At 35.4% G+C, this 25270-nt stretch overlaps 2 protein-coding genes and 2 long non-coding RNA genes across 4 annotated transcripts in view; 2 read left to right on the top strand and 2 right to left on the bottom strand.

Annotated features, from left to right (window-relative positions):
- Positions 1–9001, top strand: part of LOC135693920 (uncharacterized) — a 47206-nt gene extending 38205 nt beyond the window's left edge. Inside the window, exon 3 of the long non-coding RNA XR_010517066.2 lies at positions 6598–9001. This is a non-coding gene — a long non-coding RNA (uncharacterized LOC135693920). The remainder of the gene's footprint in view (positions 1–6597) is intronic.
- Positions 9002–11373: 2372 nt separating this feature from the next.
- On the bottom strand, positions 11374–24778 carry LOC148958977 (uncharacterized). The gene is made up of 4 exons (XR_016144236.1): positions 24733–24778; positions 23058–23118; positions 14157–14226; positions 11374–13364 (listed from the first exon to the last, which is right to left on the bottom strand). It is a non-coding gene; the product is annotated as an uncharacterized LOC148958977 (long non-coding RNA).
- Positions 19409–21877, top strand: LOC135693259 (JNK1/MAPK8-associated membrane protein). The gene has a single exon (XM_065211692.2). It carries the CDS (start codon positions 20278–20280, stop codon positions 21241–21243), a length of 966 nt encoding a protein of 321 aa, XP_065067764.1. The 5' UTR covers positions 19409–20277; the 3' UTR covers positions 21244–21877.
- LOC135693262 (SNARE-associated protein Snapin) overlaps positions 23857–25270 on the bottom strand; it is a 34095-nt gene continuing 32681 nt past the window's right edge. The window contains exon 5 of the mRNA XM_065211695.2: positions 23857–24873. Within this exon, the coding sequence (XP_065067767.1) occupies positions 24787–24873 (87 nt within the window). The 3' untranslated portion in view covers positions 23857–24786. The remainder of the gene's footprint in view (positions 24874–25270) is intronic.

Here is a 25270-nt window from a genome sequence, read left to right as displayed (position 1 = left end):
TTGCTACTTCTTTTTGCCAAGCAATCCCACCAAATCTTATCGCTATCAAATAAATCAATGTCATTGAAATTGACGTCTGCTGTTGCAATCTTCTTTACAGTTCCCCTTTTTTCAAACGATAGATCCTTAATTTTTTGCTATTTCTTTTTGCCAAGCAATCCTATCAAATCTTATCGTTATCACATAAATCAATGTCATTTAAAATGACGTCTGCTGTTGCAATCTTCTTTACAGTTTCCAATTTTTCAAACGATAGATCCTTAATTTTTTGCTACTTCTTTTTGCCAAGCAATCCCACCAAATCTTATCGTTATCAAATAAATCAATGTCATTTAAACGGACGTCTGCGGTTGCAATCTTCTTTACAGTTTCCCATTTTTCAAACGATAGATCCTTAATTTTTTGCTACTTTTTTTTGCCAAGCAATCCCAACAAATCTTATCGTTATCAAATAAATCAATGTCATTTAAAATGACGTCTGCTGTTGCAATCTTCTTTACAGTTCCCCTTTTTTTCAAAGGATAGATCCTCAATTTTTTGCGACTCCATTTTGTCAAGCAATCCTACCAAATCTTATCGTTATCAAATAAATCAATGTCATTTAAAAGGACGTCTGCTGTTGCAATCTTCTTTACAGTTTTCCATTTTTCAAACGATAGATCCTCAATTTTTTGCTACTTCTTTTTGCCAAGCAATCCTACCAAATCTTATCGTTATCACATAAATCAATGTCATTGACGTGACGTCTGCTGTTGCAATCTTCTTTACAGTTTCCCATTTTTCAAACGATAGATCCATAATTTTTTGCTACTTCTTTTTGTCAAGCAATCCCACCAAATCTTATCGTTATCAAATAAATCAATGTCATTTAAAATGACGTCTGCTGTTGAATCTTCTTTACAGTTTCCCTTTTTTGCAAGCGATAGATCCTTAATTTTTTGCTACTTCTTTTTGCGAAGCAACCCTATCAAATCTTATCGTTATCACATAAATCAATGTCATTTAAAATGACGTCTGCTGTTGCAATGTTCTTTACAGTTTTCAATTTTTCAAACGATAGATCCTTAATTTTTTGCTACTTCTTTTTGCCAAGCAATCCCACCAAATCTTATCGTTATCAAATAAATCAATGTCATTTAAACGGACGTCTGCTGTTGCAATCTTCTTTACAGTTTCCCATTTTTCAAACGATAGATCCTAATTTTTTTGCTACTTTTTTTTGCCAAGCAATCCCAACAAATCTTATCGTTATCAAATAAATCAATGTCATTTAAAATGACGTCTGCTGTTGCAATCTTCTTTACAGTTCCCCTTTTTTTCAAAAGATAGATCCTCAATTTTTTGCGACTCCATTTTGTCAAGCAATCCTACCAAATCTTATCGTTATCAAATAAATCAATGTCATTGAAAGTGACGTCTGCTGTTGCAATCTTCTTTAGAGTTCCCCTTTTTTCAAACGATAGATCCTTAATTTTTTGCTATATCTTTTTGCCAAGCAATCCCACCAAATCTTATCGTTATGAAATAAATCAATGTCATTTAAAATGACGTCTGCTGTTGCAATCTTCTTTACAGTTTCCCATTTTTGAAACGATAGATCCTTAATTTTTTGCTATTTCTTTTTGCCAAGCAATCCCACCAAATCTTATCGTTATCAAATAAATCAATGTCATTTAAAATGACGTCTGCGGTTGCAATCTTTTTTACAGTTTCCCATTTTCCAAGCGATAAATCCCTAATTTTTTGCTACTTCTTTTTGCCAAGCAATCCCACCAAATCTTATCGTTATGAAATAAATCAATGTCATTTAAAATGACGTCTGCTGTTGCAATCTTCTTTACAGTTTCCCATTTTTGAAACGATAGATCCTTAATTTTTTGCTACTTCTTTTTGCCAAGCAATCCCACCAAATCTTATCGTTATCAAATAAATCAATGTCATTTAAAAGGACGTCTGCTGTTGCAATCTTCTTTACAGTTTCCCATTTTTAAACGATAGATCCTTAATTTTTTTTTACTCCTTTTTGCCAAGCAATCCCACCAAATCTTATCGCTATCAAATAAATCAATGTCATTGAAATTGACGTCTGCTGTTGCAATCTTCTTTACAGTTCCCCTTTTTTCAAACGATAGATCCTTAATTTTTTGCTATTTCTTTTTGCCAAGCAATCCTATCAAATCTTATCGTTATCACATAAATCAATGTCATTTAAAATGACGTCTACTGTTGCAATCTTCTTTACAGTTTCCAATTTTTCAAACGAGAGATCCTTAATTTTTTGCTACTTCTTTTTGCCAAGCAATCCCACCAAATCTTATCGTTATCAAATAAATCAATGTCATTTAAACGGACGTCTGCTGTTGCAATCTTCTTTACAGTTTCCCATTTTTCAAACGATAGATCCTTAATTTTTTGCTACTTTTTTTTGCCAAGCAATCCCAACAAATCTTATCGTTATCAAATAAATCAATGTCATTTAAAATCACGTCTGCTGTTGCAATCTTCTTTACAGTTCCCCTTTTTTTCAAAAGATAGATCCTCAATTTTTTGCGACTCCATTTTGTCAAGCAATCCTACCAAATCTTATCGTTATCAAATAAATCAATGTCATTTAAAAGGACGTCTGCTGTTGCAATCTTCTTTACAGTTTTCCATTTTTCAAACGATAGATCCTTAAATTTTTGCTACTTCTTTTTGCCAAGCAATCCTACCAAATCTTATCGTTATCACATAAATCAATGTCATTGACGTGACGTCTGCTGTTGCAATCTTCTTTACAGTTTTCTATTTTTCAAACGACAGATCCTTAATTTTTTGCTACTTCTTTTTGCCAAGCAATACCACCAAATCTTATCGTTATCAAATAAATCAATGTCATTGAAAGTGACGTCTGCTGTTGCAATCTTCTTTAGAGTTCCCCATTTTTGAAACGATAGATCCTTAATTTTTTGCTACTTTTTTTTGCCAAGCAATCCCACCAAATCTTATCGTTCTCAAATAAATCAATGTCATTTAAAATGACGTTTGGTGTTGCAATCTTCTTTACAGTTTCCCATTTTTGAAACGATAGATCCTTAATTTTTTGCTACTTCTTTTTGCCAAGCAATCCCACCAAATCTTATCGTTATCAAATAAATCAATGTCATTTAAAATGACGTCTGCTGTTGCAATCTTCTTTACAGTTTCCCATTTTTGAAACGATAGATCCTTAATTTTTTTTGACTCCTTTTTGCCAAGCAATCCCACCAAATCTTATCGCTATCAAATAAATCAATGTTATTGAAATTGACGTCTGCGGTTGCAAACTTCTTTACAGTTTCCCATTTTCCAAGCGCTAAATCCCTATTTTTTGCTACTTCTTTTTGCCAAGCAATCCCACCAAATCTTATCGTTATCAAATAAATCAATGTCATTGAAAGTGACGTCTGCTGTTGCAATCTTCTTTACAGTTTCCCATTTTTCAAAAGATAGATCCCTAATTTTTTGCTTCTTCTTTTTGCCAAGCAATCCCACCAAATCTTATCGCTATCAAATAAATCAATGTCATTGAAATTGACGTCTGCTGTTGCAATCTTCTTTACAGTTCCCTTTTTTTTCAAACGATAGATCCTTAATTTTTTGCTATTTCTTTTTGCCAAGCAATCCTATCAAATCTTATCGTTATCACATAAATCAATGTCATTTAAAATGACGTCTGCTGTTGCAATCTTCTTTACAGTTTTCAATTTTTCAAACGATAGATCCTTAATTTTTTGCTACTTCTTTTTGCCAAGCAATCCCACCAAATCTTATCGTTATCAAATAAATCAATGTCATTTAAACGGACGTCTGCTGTTGCAATCTTCTTTACAGTTTCCCATTTTTCAAACGATAGATCCTAAATTTTTTGCTACTTTTTTTTGCCAAGCAATCCCAACAAATCTTATCGTTATCAAATAAATCAATGTCATTTAAAATGACGTCTGCTGTTGCAATCTTCTTTACAGTTCCCCTTTTTCTCAAAAGATAGATCCTCAATTTTTTGCGACTTCATTTTGTCAAGCAATCCTACCAAATCTTATCGTTATCAAATAAATCAATGTCATTTAAAAGGACGTCTGCTGTTGCAATCTTCTTTACAGTTTTCCATTTTTCAAACGATAGATCCTTAAATTTTTGCTACTTCTTTTTGCCAAGCAATCCTACCAAATCTTATCGTTATCACATAAATCAATGTCATTGACGTGACGTCTGCTGTTGCAATCTTCTTCACAGTTTTCTATTTTTCAAACGACAGATCCTTAATTTTTTGCTACTTCTTTTTGCCAAGCAATACCACCAAATCTTATCGTTATCAAATAAATCAATGTCTTTGAAAGTGACGTCTGCTGTTGCAATCTTCTTTAGAGTTCCCCTTTTTTTCAAACGATAGATCCGTAATTTTTTGCTATTTCTTTTTGCCAAGCAATCCCACCAAATCTTATCGTTATCAAATAAATCAATGTCATTTAAAATGACGTCTGCTGTTGCAATCTTCTTTACAGTTTTCCATTTTTGAAACGATAGATCCTTAATTTTTTGCTACTTTTTTTTGCCAAGCTATCCCACCAAATCTTATCGTTATCAAATAAATCAATGTCATTTAAAATGACGTTTGGTGTTGCAATCTTCTTTACAGTTTCCCATTTTTGAAACGATAGATCTTTAATTTTTTGCTACTTCCTTTTGGCCAAACAATCCCACCAAATCTTATCGTTATCAAATAAATCAATGTCATTTAAAATGACGTCTGCTGTTGCAATCTTCTTTACAGTTTTCTATTTTTCAAACGACAGATCCTTAATTTTTTGCTACTTCTTTTTGCCAAGCAATACCACCAAATCTTATCGTTATGAAATAAATCAATGTCATTGGAAGTGACGTCTGCTGTTGCAATCTTCTTTACAGTTTCCCATTTTCCAAGCGATAAATCCCTAATTTTTTGCTACTTCTTTTTGCCAAGCAATCCCACCAAATCTTATCGCTATCAAATAAATCAATGTCATTGAAATTGACGTCTGCTGTTGCAATCTTCTTTACAGTTCCCTTTTTTTTCAAACGATAGATCCTTAATTTTTTGCTATTTCTTTTTGCCAAGCAATCCCACCAAATCTTATCGTTATCAAATAAATCAATGTCATTTAAAATGACGTCTGCTGTTGCAATCTTCTTTACAGTTTCCCATTTTTGAAACGATTGATCCTTAATTTTTTTTGACTCCTTTTTGCCAAGCAATCCCACCAAATCTTATCGCTATCAAATAAATCAATGTCATTGAAATTGACGTCTGCGGTTGCAATCTTCTTTACAGTTTCCCATTTTTGAAACGATAGATCCTTAATTTTTTGCTACTTTTTTTTGCCAAGCAATCCCACCAAATCTTATCGTTAGCAAATAAATCAATGTCATTTAAAAGGACGTCTGCTGTTGCAATCTTCTTTACAGTTTCCCATTTTTCAAACGATAGATCCTTAATTTTTTGCTACTTCTTTTTGCCAAGCAATCCCACCAAATCTTATCGTTATCAAATAAATCAATGTCATTTAAAATGACGTCTGCTGTTGCAATCTTCTTTACAGTTTCCCATTTTTGAAACGATAGATCCTTAATTTTTTGCTACTTTTTTTTGCCAAGCAATCCCACCAAATCTTATCGTTAGCAAATAAATCAATGTCATTTAAAATGACGTCTGCTGTTGCAATCTTCTTTACAGTTTCCCATTTTTGAAACGATAGATCCTTAATTTTTTGCTACTTCTTTTTGCGAAGCAATTCCACCAAATCTTATCGTTATCAAATAAATCAATGTCATTTAAAATGACGTCTGCTGTTGCAATCTTCTTTACAGTTTCCCATTTTTGAAACGGTAGATCCTTAATTTTTTGCTACTTCTTTTTGCCAAGCAATCCCACCAAATCTTATCGTTATCAAATAAATCAATGTCATTTAAAATGACGTCTGCTGTTGCAATCTTCTTTACAGTTTCCCATTTTTCAAACGATGATTCCTTAATTTTTTGTGACTCCTTTATGGCAAGCAATCCCATTGTTTAATTTGAAGTTCTATTCGAAAGTTTTGTCCATTTGTTGTTTTAAGTTTTTTCCAAGTTTTGTTCTATGTTTTGTTCCATATTTTGTTCTAAGCGTTTTTTTTCATAGAGGTCTTTTTTTTAATCGTGAATTTTGAGTTTTGTAGTTGTAACTTTTTCTTGCATATACGTTCGAGAATTTCCTGTTGGAAATTGTTTTCTTAGTTTTTGTGATTTAACTGATTATGCCTCCACTCAAAAAATTTATGAGAAACCAAAGTGTTGTCAATTTTTTTTATTAAACTTCTATCGTTGAAAACTTGAAGTTCTTTTTTAGATCTTTTATGAAAGCATATTGCAAGCATGATGTAGTTTGAGACATCAACGTAGCTACTTTTATTTAAGATTGTTAGATTAAGAGCTGTCCTTACTTTCAGCTGGCTTTGCACCCTGTACGTGCTGTTTATTTAAGGCATATCACAGTTGCAGTTTACTTCAATTTAAACATAATTTGTGTCCATAATATACAATTTATGTCTTTCTACCTTGCAGGAGAAAGAGTATACTTTTGCTTTGAAGATTCAAAGGAAAAATACCTTCGTCAGATGCAACACAGAGCAAATTCAAGTGAATTTTTTTTTAGGGTAGTAAGCTATAAGCGTGGATAATTTTTGTATTTTACTTTACATGCATACAGAGATAGATGATATTACATCTTGATATTGTTTAATTTTGATGAATTTCTATGAATAGTTTTTCGTTTGACACTCTTTACGTCAGACTATAATTTGAAAATTTCTAAGCTAGGTAATATTTATGCCCAGTTGTAAATCAAAATAGGGCAATCAGAAATGCGAGCACATGACTGTAGAACTTCCCAATTGGTGTCACTCTCTTAAAGAAAATGCTACCAATAAGGTGCAAGGGTGAAGACGAACTCTTTCTGTCTATATAAAAGCGGTTTTATATGTAAATGGGTTCTAAAACTGCAAGACGGAACGACAACCTTTGCAAAAGGTCTAAACGTTTTTGCAATATAGATATTTCCGTAAACAGTTTCATTCGTAAATATTTTATACTAATGTGAAGCGATGTTCCTGAGAGAGAAAAAAAGAACCCTTTGGTTAAAGTCGATTAATGCAATTGTGAAAGTGACACTATTTTGAAAATTTGACTTGAAGATTGCATCTTTATTCAGGCTGTTCAGTATTGCATCACTGAAGAACTCGTAATAGCATGTAATATTCTTTCATATTTTACACCTTCGATTCATTGGATGGTAGAGAACATGTCCTGCTATCCTCTTAGTTCTAAGCTTCAAAAAATTTTGCTTTGATTTTTCAGCAGCTGAAGATTCGTGCCCCAGCTCCTCAAAACGTGTGTTTCCTTATTTGTGAGCACAGGCTACTGAAGATATCTGAAAGAACCACGATATCTTCTCCGTAATCGCTTAAGTAATGCTTTCAAAGTAGGAATTTAGGTTTGGACATTGCATCTTAATAAAACATAGCATGTTTTTACAGTGTGTTAGAAATATTCCTGCCCCATGTGTAATATAGGTCTATTTTCCTTGGCCTTTATTAGGATTTCCAACATTTTTTAGGGAAGAACCTGACTTACAAGAAGGTGGGCACATTGAAAGAAGGTTAACCACTTAAGCTTTATTAAAAAGACCATCTTTTCCAGCATTGAAAATTGCTATATCTAGAATCAGATATTCACAAACTCTGTACAAGAGAGGCAGTAAATTTTTTAAAACTATCGCTTTTTAGAAACCTATAGTTAGTTTTTTCAAATATTAGTCCTTTCCCTGAATTCCCTCACGCAAGTTCAGAACCCCAATCGCCTTATCGACGTCAGGCCAGTGGTGCCGTGAAGGAGACTGGGAGGCTCAGCCTTAACAAGCCAGGATATGGGCACTTTGGGCAAGCCCTTGATCTACAATAGGAGGCTCGTTGTTTATTCTTTTCTCTGTTGAAGGGGGGAGGGGGGGTACTCCCTAGATACTCAGGATGGTATGATCTTATTCATTGGAAAGATGTTGGCTGCCCATTCTCTGCCTTTCAACTGTAATTAAATTTTTGTAGAACACGATTAAATGTCAATGAATTTTTTTGCATTGACGAGAGAGTATGTAATAGAATTAAAAAGACGATCTTTGTGAGAATTATATATTCACCAATTCGGAATTAAATTGTTATTATGAAGTATCTACGTTATATGTGTGATCAGTGTGATGAGTTTGATAAAAGCAAGTAGCTTAGAATGTCTTTGACTCTTAGAATTATAGCTTACTTTATCTCCTCTAGTCAGAGTAGTCACAATCCTTTTGATGACCTGAGAAAACAACGGACCGTCTGGGGCAGAGCAAGCCCTAGAGCCATCTTTAATCTGCGAATTATGCTTACTTTTGGCTATCCTATCCCACCTCAAACCTAGCCATTCCGCTCCCATCTTTGTTAAAAGTTCTTGTACACAAAGCATAACAGCTGGTTCGACATCTTTGCGATCAAGAGGTGCCTTGTAACCACTTCCCTTGCTGCTCAAGTCTCCACGAGGTTGGTCTGATACCCCTGACAATTTTTCATGTTTTTGCTTTTGCCCTCTTGCCTCAAAGAGTTATTCTCTGTCTTCCGAACCTGCATTATGAAGCCATAGCAATTGCTTCAACATTATAGAATTAGCCATGAATGACCCCTCGAGCTCCGGGCAACCGAAGAATAAATAATTTTCCTTGCAGCTTTGCTTAACGCTATCCTCATAGTCCGGTAGTGCCTGCTTAGTCTGCCAAAGGGTGAATCTCCTCAGTGTGGTCCTTTGAAATCACCTATTGAAATTCTTTTGATTAAAGTGCGAAGCCTTTCAATTATCAATTTTCGAATAAACGTATTTTTGCTGGCTCATCGTTTTAACCGATTAAATCGTGGTTTAGCCAATTAATTACCTGAAATGTGAACTTTATGCTGTATTTTTGATGCATTTTTCCTTCTTTTCTCAGCGATGATTATCGCTATTTTGTTGGGCCCAGCCCCGGCATTCCTCTGTTTAAACAAAGAGAGCCTTTTGTCTCGAATTGAAAAGGCAGTGTTTCAGCTAAAAGTTACAATTTTGGCTAAACTTTAAGGTTTATGGAAATGTCAATCACACCACAGGATGCAGAAAATTATGCTCTTTCTTTTGGTGTTTTCAACGAAAAAATTGCGCCATTTTTGGCGAAGTTATTCGACTTTTTCTCAATTTTTACCGAGGGGGATTCAGGTTTGCACAAAGCAGTTCAGAAAAAACAATAGGCTTGTGATTCCCAGAGTTTCTAAAGATCTCGGTTTTTGGCGATTTACTCCCAAACTATGATAGTTATGAATTCGTGGATACATTCATTCGACGCGCCGTACAATTCTCGATTTTTTGGGCCGTTCCTCGTATTTTTAGGACGAGATTTAGCAAAGTTATTAAGGATTTTGTCTCCAAAATCGCCAAAAAACGGTTTTTTGCACTTTAAAAATCGAAAATAGCCGATAAAAATCTGCTGATACCTTGTAAAAATCGAGCCAAAAATTGCCAAAATTCTCATATATAGCTTGCTCTGTTTGAAATTGGCATTATCGAATAAACTCGGTTTTTCCGAAAAGTGCACTTTTCAAATTTTCTCAAATTTGCATCGCAGCGACCGGGACTGGTCAAAGCTGTCGCTGCGGTGGCCATCAGTAGTTTCTTGTTAAAAACGGTATTTTCTTGGAGTTTAGAAGCGGGGCAAACTTCTAACATGCTAGATAAGCTTTCTAGAATATATTTAAACACACTTCGAGTGATCTTTCTTGATTATAAAAACTTTGGTAAAATTTCATGTGTGTCTCTAGCCGCCCGTCGTCCGATCGGCTTTAAAGATTAGGAACCATGTAAAATCGACCGATTTCTGACTTTCTTTGCAATAAATCGATAAGATTGATCGAAATAAAGAAATTGTTCTCAGTGTTAATACAATAATATTCTCAGTTGCAATATCCCATGCAATTCAGTCCTAATGAGTGACTTAGAAATTGCAATAGACATTGAGAAACTTCCATAACAAATATCTGAAATTTACAATAGAAAGACAGAATCTTATTAATAATTACGATAGTTTTAAACTACTCACGTATTTTGGTAAGGATCTGCACGCAATTTACCCCAGAAACAAATTAATAAGGTTGCAAAATCCTCTCGAGCCATGGTCACTTTGGGGTTTCCCCTGAGCTTCAATTAATACATTTACAAGGACTGATGACTTCACAAATGCTGGTTTGAATGCAGTCTGGGCAGTATAATAGGTATTCCTTGATATACACAAATTGTTTCTGCATCGTTTTGTCAATTTATTGCAAAGAAAGTCAGAAATCGGTCGATTTTACATGGTTCCTAATCTTTAAAGCCGATCGGACGACGGGCGGCTAGAGACACACATGAAATTTTACCAAAGTTTTTATAATCAAGAAAAATCACTCGAAGTGTGTTTAAATATATTCTAGAAAGCTTATCTAGCATGTTAGAAGTTTGCCCCGCTTCTAAACTCCAAGAAAATACCGTTTTTAACAAGAAACTACTGATGGCCACCGCAGCGACAGCTTTGACCAGTCCCGGTCGCTGCGATGCAAATTTGAGAAAATTTGAAAAGTGCACTTTTCGGAAAAACCGAGTTTATTCGATAATGCCAATTTCAAACAGAGCAAGCTATATATGAGAATTTTGGCAATTTTTGGCTCGATTTTTACAAGGTATCAGCAGATTTTTATCGGCTATTTTCGATTTTTAAAGTGCAAAAAACCGTTTTTTGGCGATTTTGGAGACAAAATCCTTAATAACTTTGCTAAATCTCGTCCTAAAAATACGAGGAACGGCCCAAAAAATCGAGAATTGTACGGCGCGTCGAATGAATGTATCCACGAATTCATAACTATTATAGTTTGGGAGTAAATCGCCAAAAACCGAGATCTTTAGAAACTCTGGGAATCACAAGCCTATTGTTTTTTCTGAACTGCTTTGTGCAAACCTGAATCCCCCTCGGTAAAAATTGAGAAAAAGTCGAATAACTTCGCCAAAAATGGCGCAATTTTTTCGTTGAAAACACCAAAAGAAAGAGCATAATTTTCTGCATCCTGTGGTGTGATTGACATTTCCATAAACCTTAAAGTTTAGCCAAAATTGTAACTTTTAGCTGAAACACTGCCTTTTCAATTCGAGACAAAAGGCTCTCTTTGTTTAAACAGAGAAATGCCGGGGCTGGGCCCAACAAAATAGCGATAATCATCGCTGAGAAAAGAAGGAAAAATGCATCAAAAATACAGCATAAAGTTCACATTTCAGGTAATTAATTGGCTAAACCACGATTTAATCGGTTAAAACGATGAGCCAGCAAAAATACGTTTATTCGAAAATTGATAATTGAAAGGCTTCGCACTTTAATCAAAAGAATTTCAATAGGTGATTTCAAAGGACCACACTGAGGAGATTCACCCTTTGGCAGACTAAGCAGGCACTACCGGACTATGAGGATAGCGTTAAGCAAAGCTGCAAGGAAAATTATTTATTCTTCGGTTGCCCGGAGCTCGAGGGGTCATTCATGGCTAATTCTATAATGTTGAAGCAATTGCTATGGCTTCATAATGCAGGTTCGGAAGACAGAGAATAACTCTTTGAGGCAAGAGGGCAAAAGCAAAAACATGAAAAATTGTCAGGGGTATCAGACCAACCTCGTGGAGACTTGAGCAGCAAGGGAAGTGGTTACAAGGCACCTCTTGATCGCAAAGATGTCGAACCAGCTGTTATGCTTTGTGTACAAGAACTTTTAACAAAGATGGGAGCGGAATGGCTAGGTTTGAGGTGGGATAGGATAGCCAAAAGTAAGCATAATTCGCAGATTAAAGATGGCTCTAGGGCTTGCTCTGCCCCAGACGGTCCGTTGTTTTCTCAGGTCATCAAAAGGGTTGTGACTACTCTGACTAGAGGAGATAAAGTAAGCTATAATTCTAAGAGTCAAAGACATTCTAAGCTACTTGCTTTAATCAAACTCATCACACTGATCACACATATAACGTAGATACTTCATAATAACAATTTAATTCCGAATTGGTGAATATATAATTCTCACAAAGATCGTCTTTTTAATTCCTTTACATACTCTCTCGTCAATGCAAAAAAATTCATTGACACTTAATCGTGTTCTACAAAAATTTAATTACAGTTGAAAGGCAGAGAATGGGCAGCCAACATCTTTCCAATGAATAAGATCATACCATCCTGAGTATCTAGGGAGTACCCCCCCCCTCCCCCCTTCAACTGAGAAAAGAATAAACAACAAGCCTCCTATTGTAGATCAAGGGCTGGCCCAAAGTGCCCATATCCTGGCTTGTAAGGCTGAGCCTCCCAGTCTCCTTCACGCCACCACTGGCCTGACGTCGATAGGGCGATTGGGGTTCTGAATTTGCGTGAGGGAATTCAGGGAAAGGACTTATATTTGAAAAAACTAACTATAGGTTTCTAAAAAGCGATAGTTTTAAAAAATTTACTGCCTCTCTTGTCCAGAGTTTGTGAATATCTGATTCTAGATATAGCAATTTTCAATGCTGGAAAAGATGGTCTTTCTTAATCACACTAAAGTGGTTAACCTTCTTTCAATGTGCCCACCTTCTTTTAAGTCAGATTCTTCCCTAAAAAATGTTGGAAATCCTAACAAAGGCCAAGGAAAATAGACCTATATTACACATAAGGCAGGAATATTTCTAACACACTGTAAAAACATGCTATGTTTTATTAAGATGCAATGTCCAAACCTAAATTGCTACTTTGAAAGTATTACTTAAGCGACTACGGAGCAGATATCGTGGTTCTTTCAGATATCTTCAGTAGCCTGTGCTCACAAATAAGGAAACACACGTTTTGAGGAGCTGGGGCACGAATCTTCAGCTGCTGAAAAATGAAAGCAAAATTTTTTGAAGCTTCGAACTAAAGGATAACAGGACATGTTCTCTACCATCCAATAAATCGAAGGTTTAAAATATGAAAGAATATTACATGCTATTACGAGTTCTTCGGTGATGCAATACTGAAAATTTACCGCTTCTGAAGTTATACGCAACTGAAACAAAAATTTGGCCGATCGTTACTTTGGTCAATACTAAAAACCGTTTTTCATTCAAAATTGAAATAAATTCAAATCACGTTCAAACAATCAAAATCATGCAACGCTTTCCTCGGGTGATTTCTCTTTGAAAAACTGATAAGTATTTCTTTGCTGATGAAATTATGTTGGAGATGCATGCACCCAGTCTTGGAAAAACTAACACCTGTAATAACAGAAAAGACATTTCTCAAAATGTGCTATTAATAATAAAATCACAGGACCAATCTCTATACAGGATGTACACTTCAACTAGTTAAATATTGCTTTTCTTAATGAGTGTGCTGTGCCCTATGCAAATCTGTTGGTGCCTTGATAATTACAAACAAAAAATAATCTATAAAATAGAAGTACAAATGGAAAAGCTATAAACTCAGTCAATAAACGTTCAATGTTAAGAATAAGAACAATTTCGAGACACTTCTTCGTACATACAACTAAAAGTCAAACAATCAACCCTTCTCTGTAGCCTAGAAACTAAATCTAGGAAACCTAAGCTATAACCTTTCCCTTTGTTTAAAATTAGCATTTTACACACAAACAATTTCGATGAAGAAATCCTCATTTTTATTAGGGGAAACGGAGAGCAGTGAGTTCAGCATATTTTTGAAATATTTAAATGAAATAAATACTTCTTTTTAAAAATTGTTTCTACATTGTGTCTAGGTCTAATAACGTAACAATGTAAAGCACAACAAAAATCCGAACTGAAGAGTAGTTTTCAACGAGATCTCTAGTGTACAAGAGCAAAACTTCCAATGTTCATGTGTGCAATCTTGTACAACTGTGCGCTCAAAGTGTGTACACAGATATTGAGCATTACATGCAAAAAACTTTCTGAGAAACTGATACAAAATAAGAAGAAATTAATTTCGTGTCATGTTACGTAATCAGGAGCATATGAAAATAATTGTGGCTTGATGCATGTAAAGGATAAATGAGAGGAATATTTGTTTACCTCCATGCATGCCTCTGCGAAGCTAATGCATTCCAAAAAACGATGAATCCACTTACATGTCAGAACTATGCTGTAGCACAAGGGCGTCAATAAAAAGGTGAAAATGAACGAATAAAAGAAAATGTACATTAATGATAGTTATTTTGATTTCGAGCCGATGCATGAATATATTTGTTGATCTAATATTTATGATCTTTAACAGATGAAATACGTTATTTCTTGCTTTTAATAGGAAGCACCAATGTAACGCCCACAAATTTTAATTGCCACATTCTATACCCGGTAAGCATGGATATTTTAGAGAAACGGTCAGGTGAATGCTGTTTTCTGCTGCAGTCTGGCTAAACAGCAGTTTAAAAAATCTCCTTCCTAACCCAGAATTTCCGCAAAAATGTAAAGCATTCAAACCTACTATAGTTCACGTTTTTCTTTCGAGAAAAATAACAAATTTCGAAATGCATCTTAAATAATGTACAGAAAAAAACGTGCATTTTCACCTGGAATTGATAAACATCATAGTGTTTTTCAACCACGTGGAGAGCAGCCATGTTTGTTTTTAATAATAATAAATATAAACGAGGCTTGGACAAAAGAGTCACTTCACTAACCTCATAGTAATTCTAATGAACGGGAAGAACGGGAATTATATTTCAGTGCATCAATCCGTATGTTATTTGAATTAAGCTAAATTTGATAGCAATGGAAAAGCTGGCCAATAATATATAAAACCGCTAAACTAAAATGATATAAATAATCTTAACAAAAATGAAAATAACATAAAAATAACTTCAATTTATTTGTGATTGAGCCTTTGAGCATTATTAAGGTTCACTAGTTATGTATTGCAACTTTTAGCAGGCATCAAAATATCGAAAAGACTTAAAACTTATGGAATACTGTCCTAACGAGATAACAATAGATCACCGTGAAATGGGACTGGCTTGCGGAATATTGGCAAACAGTTGAATGAAAATGAAAAAGTCATGAAGTTTATTGACTGAATCAATAACAACATTTTGTGAGAGTGTTGCGGAGGAGAGATGGAAGGAATGCGGTAGAGAGCGGTTAAGGAAAATGGTTTTTTGTGAATGAGGGAGAGAAGAATCATTAGTGGAATAGGATTCGTTTTTGCAGTTTGTTATTGTGGAAAATACGTTTTGTGTGTTTTGTGGAAATTGAAGAAGAAGAGGAAAAGAAATATAAATTCGGGTGTTATTATTGTGTAAAACCTCACCGCGCACAATTTTGAGTGTTAGGGTTGAAAAAAATCGAAGCTTAAAGTCATTGCAGATTGGCACAAGGGATGATTAGCGAGGCTGAAATAAGATAGCTCTGGCCGCATTTTCTATGCATGAAAATTGGTTAAAAGATAAGGCCATGTAGCAAAAAGGAGAGAAAAGGCATTGTACAAGAAAAGAAAAACTTCGAATTGCAGTTAGATTCTAATTTTGAACAAAATGTCACATAAAATGGCTATCTTTCAAAGAGTTTATTGACATTGTATCACTAAGTAAGATCTTCATGCAATAGTAGTGCTAGGAAGGAGACAAACCTTTCAAACATGTTTTTCCTTGAAATAGCCTGAAAAATTATTGGGAATCATGCGTACTTTACGTAGTACATTGCCCAGAAAGATCTCCTTGCTTTTAATACTTTCTTTTGCTCGATTTCTTGGCATTTGAATTGCATTTGAATTGCTCTTTAGGATCAAACAATGATCATCAGCGTACGTCTAGTCGAACTGATAGTAGATTCATATATCGAGCTGTATTTTACCTTTGCTAGTTAAACTGTTTGGTTGTATACGAATGCAAACAGTCTTGAGCCTGAAGAAGCATTTCGATAGGCATAATTTCTTTACCTATTTAAATTTTTCGATTTTTGCCACTGTCCGCTTCTGAAGATGACCTCGAAGACTTTTGCAGCTTCACTATCTACATAAACATGTCCTCTGTAAGGGCAGAATTTGAAAAATTTAAAATGCAGCTGGCACGTCAATACTGTTGAAAGTGGTTTCCATAAACTAAACAATATTTGATGATGCATCAGGGCATAGTGAACAAAGCATTAGGATATGACGCTTCACAAGCTCTCAACAGCCCCTGCGATTTTCTTAACTTAACTAAAGTGAGCCTAAATCCTTAAAAGCTAATGCTGAGCTTTTGTACTTCCATTTTGTTGCAGAGATACGAGTTTAGACGTTTGCTTCAACAGCTGCGTACAGTATTGTAGTTTTTATAATATTTTAGATGGCATTCCATCATGTGGTGGCGCTAGAAATTCTCCGACGGAGGGCTTGAACTTCCGACAGGGGGGCTTAGCAATCGGAGTGAAAATATGGAAACCCAGTTGTAAAGGACGCACAAACATTGAGATTACGACAAGATATGAATTCAACAAACAAGAGAGAGCAGATCTTTAGAGCGGGATTATTATTTTTTGTGGGGACTCGCTTTTTTAACAAAATGTCCCTTAAAGAAAACAGACATATTAAGAAAGCTCTTTGTAGATCTTTTCCCGTGATTTTTCAATATTCCCAAGGCTCTAAATTTTTCTGGGTAAGGAAAAAGACATCATTTAATCATTAAACAGAATAGGGACCAATTTTACTTAGGTAGGTTAGATATTTGCTAGCTTGCAGATGCTTGTGTCGCAATAAACAGTACACGAAAGTTACTACCTGAGGCGGCACCATGGTTGCCGCAAAGGTGAGGAACTTTTCGAATTTTGATGATTCCACTTCGCTGGAAAATGTCTCATTGGAGCAATATTTTTTACCTTTACCATGAGGCCAGTAGGCACTGGGGGCAGGGGGGGGGGCAATGCCCTCTCAATTATTTGCGAAATTGGAGTTTGAAGATCTTATAAGCGCAGCTTGATCTGACAGTATTACGTAAGGCAAATATAGAAAAAGCTATGTTTCTATCCATGCCCCCCCCGAACCCAGTTTAGCTGTCTACGGGGCTGAGGCGAAACGCTATTCTCGTCATTCGCGCACCCAACCCTGAAACATTGTAATTTGGAGTTTGGTTCTCACTGGCTTCGGTTTGCCATTTACGTTAAAATATTGACGTGCCAAGGAGTGAAGAGGATCAAATCGAAATGAAAATAAAACAATCAAATATACCATCGACTATCATTGATTCTTTAATTGATGCAACCGCCAAGTTTGCCGAGTTAACACCGAAAATGCCTAGTCTGCCGAGTTAAGAAAAGATTCAGAACACCTGGGGAGGGGAGGGGGGGTGGTGTCACCAATGTTTCCCAAAGGTGGGTGGAGGGGGTGGAGCTGTAGCCCCCTGCCCCCCCCTCTGGAAGGAATAGGTAACTACAGTTTGCTTTGATGTGCACCTCAGAGGTGTAGAGCTGGGGGAGCTCAGGGGGGGCTGAGTCCCCTTGTAATTGTCAAAAAGTTACTTCTTGGCATTGTATTTTCTACTTCTTGGCATTGCATTTTGAAAAAGCGATTTTACAAGAGCCCGCGTTGCTTTCTTCAAGCACTCCACATAAAGGGGGGGGGGCGGGGTCACCATCCTAAAGTTTTCGTCGACAGGAGCCTCTTGGGGCGCTTGACCAGGAAAATGACTGGGGTTTGCGGATAACCTTTCTGCACCCTCAGCCTGTCCAAAAAAACTATACCAAAGGCATTATCTGTCCTGTCTCAGAAAGATGCTAAAAATATGGCACAATCATGCCAAGATATACGTGGGGGTAAGAGGATCTGCACTGTGATTAACGAGCATTGCTTACGGGAGCAGATATTTGACCGAATTATGTATGGATTATGCTTCCAAATACCCTGTCTCAAACACACTGTTCCTTAATTTTAATTGATAAACTGGCCCCCATAACAACGTGTGGCCAAAGGCACAAGATCAAGGCAGGAGGGAAAGTGCTAGTGAGAGGGCAAATAGTAGAATTTTTTCACTACCATAATCGATTGTTTGTGAAGGGTGGGGGAGGGGGGAGGGTTGCAAAATGAAATATTGGCATGGATTTGTTCCATCTATACCGCTGGGTTTCTTTTTCAATCAAAGGTTTTAAACAAAGGCAAAATTTTGACAAAATTCTCCGTGCAAGTGGGTTTTAAATGGCCTTGTCATTATTAGAAAAGTTTGGTTTTACGAAAATCATGGCAATTATAAGTGGGCTGGCTGTAAGACTTTGATTGTCCGCTTAGCCTCAATTCTCCATGGTTGCAGAATCATAATAGTCACAAGAATCAAATGTAAATAAAATAATTGTTTACTTTAGCACGTTTTTTATATTAAGGCTTAAAATAAGCGTAACATCCTTGTTCTGATGATGGGCAAAATAGTAACTATCTTATAAGATACCGCTCGTTTTTGACGTTTATTGTCGTCTTCTGTAAAATAATTTTCCGTTATTAAAGACTGACAGCAGAAAGGGAACTTTTTTATTTTTTTGAATTTCTAATTGAAATTAACATATTGAGAGTGGCTCAACTAGTCTTCAATTATCTACAAGATTATATAATATTTTCTTTAGATTGAAAATTTAAGGGCATTGCTTGCCCCCCTCTGCCCCTGCAGCCCCTCCAGGTTAGATGCCCCTGCGTATGGCAAGTGAAGCTGATCAAGTAAGAGACCGAACAGCTAGGAAGAAACTGAATCTCTATTAAGTAAAACAGTGATATTGAATCTTTAAATCAAATTTAGATGAGTTGACGCCAAGGGCGCCTACACAAGGGGGGGGGGGCTGGAGGGGCAGCTGCCCCTCTTCGAAGAAGGGCAGAGGGGACAGGAAGTGCCCTAAAATATGATGACTACTTTGACTACTCTCGTTATGTTAATATCTATTAGAAAATACTAGAAAGATGATAACACCAGCACAAAAATGTAGAGAATGAAAAGTTTGTCTGTGACAGGGTCGGCCACATTGGGAGAGCGGCAAAGATAATAAATGATAAACAAAAGATGTGTTCCCTCAGAAGTACTCCAGGAACCTAAGGAGGATAAATCAGTATAAAAACTTAGTGGGCAATCAAAAATTTACAACCAGCCCATTTATAACAGCTATGATTTTTATAAAACCAAATATTGTGAATAGTGAATGACAAAGCCATTTAATAACCATTTTCATTTATGGATAATTTCGTCAACATTTTCTTTATGTTTAGAATCTTTGTTGGTAAAAATCGCAGCTGTATGGGTGGCAAATATTCAAGTTAATATTTTATTATATAACCCCCCTCGCCCCCCTCCCACATAGGAATGCTCGATTATGTTAATAGAAAAATTCAATGATTTGCCTTCGGCACCAACACTGCCATTCCTGCCCTAATCTTGTGCAGGCGTCCCTGGCTGACGTTTCTTCCTGGAAACATTTTATTACAACAAATCTCCCACCTAGCTTGGCAACCTCCTTGCAAACGGTGCTTCTGCACCACTGGCTTCACGTAAAATGTAGACATGCCTTCATAGCCCATGGGTAAGAGCCAACGTCCGCTAAAATCCCCCATTTCAACCTCCCAGCTGTAAAAAGAGACTTTGTGATGTCAGAAAAGAAATAAAGGACCTCTGCGATGCATCATTCACCCCAATGACAGTGAAGGAACGAGATTCTCCACAGAAAATAACCGGAATTAGCCATTGGTCTTTTAGTCACTTGTTGACTTCATCCTACGCTACTAAAGGAGCTCTTTAACACAAATATCTGGTTATTATTGGAGCCTAAATTTAAGCTGTAATATGCAATAAAAGGTGTGAGAATCAAGGAATACTTTAGTTCGTACACCTGGCCTAGGCCTGAGAACTGCCGTTGTCAATCAGAGGAAGAAGCTTCTCAGTTAAAGCATTGGGTATTTGTGGCTTGTTTGCCAGTTTGTTTGCCAGTATTGTTTACTTTCCACGCACTTTGCTTGACTAAGATTTCTAAAGCCAAATGTTCTAACTGCTGAACGATGAATTGACCGTAGTCGAAGTTGTCATCAAGATCAAAATCTAACAACAAGAAGGAGGTATGGAGAAACACTGACACTGTTTAATTGCCACCTCTCTGCTAGTTAACTGCCCTGAAGTTAACAGCACCACGAAACCAAACAATAAGGAGGCCCCCCCCCAGAAGCAACCCTAGACACATCTTCCTTGAAAAGGAGACCATGGTATTGAAGAAAGCCCTGAGAAATGCAGGATATAGAACTTCAGCTTTTATGTTGCTACTCATATACATTGAGCCATGTGCCTCTTCAAAGCTGGTTAGATGCCCTGGTGCATATTGTGGACGGACTGTAGATACCAACTCACCTAGAAACTTAACAGATTGTGGAAAGTGTCCTAGAGGTTACAGATCCGATGGATTTATCTGTCATAAATGTGCATCAAGTCTCACATTATATGACTGGTTGTATCTTGGTTTTATGGTGTTGCTTATCCCAGTTCTTAATTCAGATTTTATAAGTTTTTTTGAACCAAAGCGACGGTCAGTTGGATTTCTTTACTTGACAACAGCTATGGAAGCATTTTTTGCCGCAATAATTGCACTTCTGGTTGTGGAACCAGTTGGCTCCTTAACTCTACAATCATGTAAAGTTGAATCTATAAGAGACTGGTACACGGTTTTTTTCAACCCAAAGCCAGACTACGTAAATGAGATACGCTGTACACAAGAAGCTGTCTACCCATTGTACACTATAGTTTTTTTCTATTATGCAATTTGCTTGCTTTTATCAGTGACTTTAAGACAAATAGTCTTATGGTTCTTGAAAGACATTTCTGGAAGGAAGTCAACATATGCGTCAATGTACTTACTGCCAATTATGTTGGTAACACATGCAATTTTTTCAGGGGTAGTTTATTACTCATTTCCATACTTAATACTGGTTGCATCATCAGTTGGCAATGCAGTTTACCTTTCCAAGTCAGATGAATTATGGAAGGAGTTCTTTAGAAATCCAGAATCTGTGGCAACATTGGCAACATACACTCTGGCAAATGCATATGGGATTATATCAATAACTCAATTTGAAAATCCTCTCAGAGATTCTTTGTTGTTGATTTTAACTGGCTTACCTACATTTTTCTATTTTGTAACATATAGATTAACTGATCCAGTAAAATTCTATTAGAGATTAACTCAGTCTAATTTGGCTACAGCAAGATGACTTAAAATTATGCCAAATAATTTTTTGTTGCCTGAATCATGTTAATTATCCAACTTTCATAATGCTAAGAGGGGAGAATTGCCTTAAAAATTACCTATGACATTCAAACCCCCATTTTTAGGACCCTTATCATTAAGTCTGCACAAAAGTTTGTTTTTTGGTTTCTAAATATCAATTTTTGTTCTCATTCCAACCAATCCTAAATAGAGCACATCTGTCTGAAAAATTGTTGTGGAAATCGTCTTTTTGAAAAGTGATTCATGTCCATATAGCCTTTCTTTTATCTTTACTAAAAGTTGCTTTGTAAGCCAGTCCCAGTATTCTAGTTAGATTTTCCAACTATTTGGATAATTTTTGCAACCAAACAATACAAAACCTAACCAAAACCAAACCAAACAGTTTATATAAGGAAAGAGTGAAATCGCACAAGGTTAACCTTGTTTGAGGATAAGAATGTCACAAGTTTATATATAACAAGAGACAAAGTAAACTCAAGAAAGTATCATAATTTGTAAAGTTCTTATTTCTGTTTGGATAATTTTAGTAGAGAAGATTTTTCTTATTAGGTAATAATTTCATCAACATAAAATTATCTTTATATGTTTGAGTTCATGAAGAATAGTTTTGTCTATTTGGTTATGTTTTTAACATTCCCAATTTATAATTACCTTACCACTGCTACATTTTATTTTAAAAAGTTAGACAGTGTTTCTTTTTTGATAAACCATTTGGATTACCAGGCTGGTATGAATATGAAAAAACTCAGTTTGCTTGATTTACAGTTTTTCAAATGGTACAAAATAACAAGAAAACAAAACATTTGAAACAGTTTTAGCTGTTATTTTTTAAAAAATTGGAGGAATTTATAAGAAATGATCAATAGCCTGGCTTTGTCCATCGTTTGGCTGGTTAGTTGAAGTTTATTCAGGTTAAATTGATAGTTTTAGCTGATTGAACCAGATCTCAAGTGTAATTCACATCATCCATTTTAGTTTACATTTGCAAAAAATCTAAAAGAAAGTGTTCACACTTTACTGTAAAAGCTCTGTCAAAGTTCTTTCTTAAAGCAGAAATTTGAAGCAAAAATATGAAGTAAATCCCTCCTCTCTATCAAGCCCCCAGCAAACTTAGAGACAGATTGTTATGATTCCTCTACACATAATTCCTATTTTCAATGTTGTGATTTAACTCATAGAATACCATAGAATGAAAGGTCAATAATGCTTTGCACTCCCATTCAAAGAATCCTTGTTTTACCACTGTACCCCCACTCTATGTCACTCTAAAAAAGGCAGTGGAAATAAAACATCACTTTCTAATATAAACTTTTGATCTGTTTCATTTTTCATTTCTCTGGCAGCCTTTGAGACTTGAACAAAGCAGTAGGTGTTTCTTGAATAACCAGTCCATCTTCAAACATTTGTCATGGTGTAAATATAACAAAACACCTTAATGCTTCAAAATTTTTCAAAAAATAAATGGCAGGAGAATTGGCAAAGGATCAACAGAGTTTTAGGTGATCTCTGGAAATTTACAGAAATATTTGCAAAATGTAGTGTATTCTGTCCTTTTCTCTGATACACAGATCTCTAGAACCTTTAGAACTAAACAATCACCAAGAAATATATATTTATGGTACTTTTCTCTTAACTTTTAAGTGTTCAACTATATCTTGCAACGTGAGATTTTCTGACTTACTGTTTAAAATGTTGATTCATTTATAATTTAGTTTTGAATGCTCTTTGCAAAAGTTCAAAGCCAAACTTGTTTCCACTTACTTATACTCGCTGCCACTGGTGTTAACTCCCACTTGGACAAAATGTTGTTCTTTACTTGTACCTTAAAAAGATTTGGTTAATAATTTAAATAAGGTAATGGTATCAATGTAAAACATTGTAAGATTTGGATTTGTGATTGCAGATGGCTTTGTATCTGATACCTTTTGTTCTTAACTACATTTCCATTTCATATTATCAACAAAAAAGATAGCTGTTAATTTGCATGCTTTTCTTGAATTTTTCTTTCTCTTTTTATTTACCAAAAGTTTGAAACTAAAAAACCAAGTACTTGCAATGAACTGTACAATCCACAGGCAAATAAGACACATTGTTACTGTGTTCTTGCAGTTTTCACTTTCAATTAAAAAAATTACAAGGAAACAGACATAACACAAGGTAAAGAGGCCTAAATGTGTCTCAAAATAGACACCAGAAGCACCAGAAGAATTAACCAAGAATTTGACATATTTAATCAACTGCCCAAGTTTGCCCATCTTCAAAGCTTTTTTCTGGAAGCATGAATATACATGAACATACAATAAAACCAAGAGGAATGAAATTAAGAGGAACTCTGATTCTTTTTTTTCTTGTGGGAGTTAATTATGTAAAATAACTGCAATGAACAAGGTGACTTCCAGGAGTGCTAGGGCTGGAGCAGGTGTAGTATGAATAAACATGTGACATGAGGATGGGGGGTTGAGCTAATGGAAATCTGTCAAAGCTCAGTGTTGTTTTTTATCCCATTCCTAAAAACTTTAAGTGAGAAGAAGACTGGAAGGAGCAGATATTGTGGGAAATATTTTCTCGTTCAAACACCCATTGAATCTGTCATAAGTTGGTGTGTAGTTCCTCAGAATATGATGATTTAACATAATGGTTGTAAGTGACTACATCTGTGATTATCATACAGCATTTAATGCAATTAAACTTACATTGATACCAATATTTGAGAAAAAAGGTAATATGGATCTTTAGAGGAATTTCTTCAAGATCATAAAATCACTGACTACATGATATTACTTATCAAAACTGTATTTGGGTCTTACTGCTGAATGTTTTACTTTTAACCAGTTTTACAATACATGTTTACAATTAGCTGAATATTGGCAATATTAACTGATAAATAAACATATGAAGGCTTTGGTGTATAGAACAGGATGGTTTTAAGTTTCAACATTTAGTTTCAGACAGGTAATCATCAGCACTGAATTATGTTGCATCAGGCAACTGTCCTGTACAGCTTTGCCTTTATGGCATAAAAAACTTCATGACAGACCAGTAATTTCAATTCTCATAAAAATATATGGATATCTAATTATTTATGCCATTTAAAACGTTTTTCCAATGCAACTCTAAAAAATTAATTAACCAACCAATCAGTGATAAAATGGGTATACGAAAGGATGTATATATATATGATCATCATCATCAAATTCTTTGGGGAAAATATATGCAGATTATGTCCAACAAAAAAATTATTAACTTTATCTGAGCCTCAATATATTGAAAAGCTATTGGGCAATGACTTGAGAAAGGAATTCAAACAGAACCTGGGGCCAACTAGATTTAGACAGATGTGGAAGGAAATAAAATAGAGAAAAATATAACAAGTGCGGAAGGAATCAAAACAACATTTTCAGTTTTCCATATCAGAAATTTAAGTAAATTTAATTACATGAAATGTTGTCACATGAATAAATGTAGCATTTAATGAGCAGCATTCCCAACTTCAAGAAGGATAAAGAGAAGCATCCAATGCCGACTTTTTCTTGTTTGTTTCCCTGATGATATTTTGCTGCAGCTTGTTCAGTCTTTCCTGAAAAGTTATACAAAGTCACACAGCTGGAAATACGCGATGTAGTTCGATTACTTAATAAAAAATTAACAATGCTCAATGCGTTTGATTGGTTCCTTGTTTTTGACCAATCAGTGATCTATAACCCCTTAGAAGAGTTCAACAGCTCTAGAATAAGATTAAGAACTCTTTTCGCATCTAGAATGAGATTCAGACATTGGCGACCATTTTTGAGAGACTAGAGTGCAAAAACAAGTAATGACGACCATTTCAAAATTGTTGGAATCTTTCTAAGTTAGGACAAAAAATCTTTATTTTTGTATAGGAAGAAGGAAATTTGTTCATGGATCGTCAGAAAAAAATATTATTTAGTTACACGTGCTATGTTCCAGCTGTTTCATCCCATTTAAAAATGTTT

The sequence above is a fragment of the Rhopilema esculentum genome, chromosome 11 (genome assembly GCF_057945365.1).
Source record: "Rhopilema esculentum isolate cy_ngs chromosome 11, ASM5794536v1, whole genome shotgun sequence".
Lineage (NCBI taxonomy): Eukaryota > Metazoa > Cnidaria > Scyphozoa > Rhizostomeae > Rhizostomatidae > Rhopilema > Rhopilema esculentum.
The sequence above is the reverse complement of the archived record's forward strand: the minus strand, read 5'-3'. Positions and strand labels throughout refer to the sequence as shown.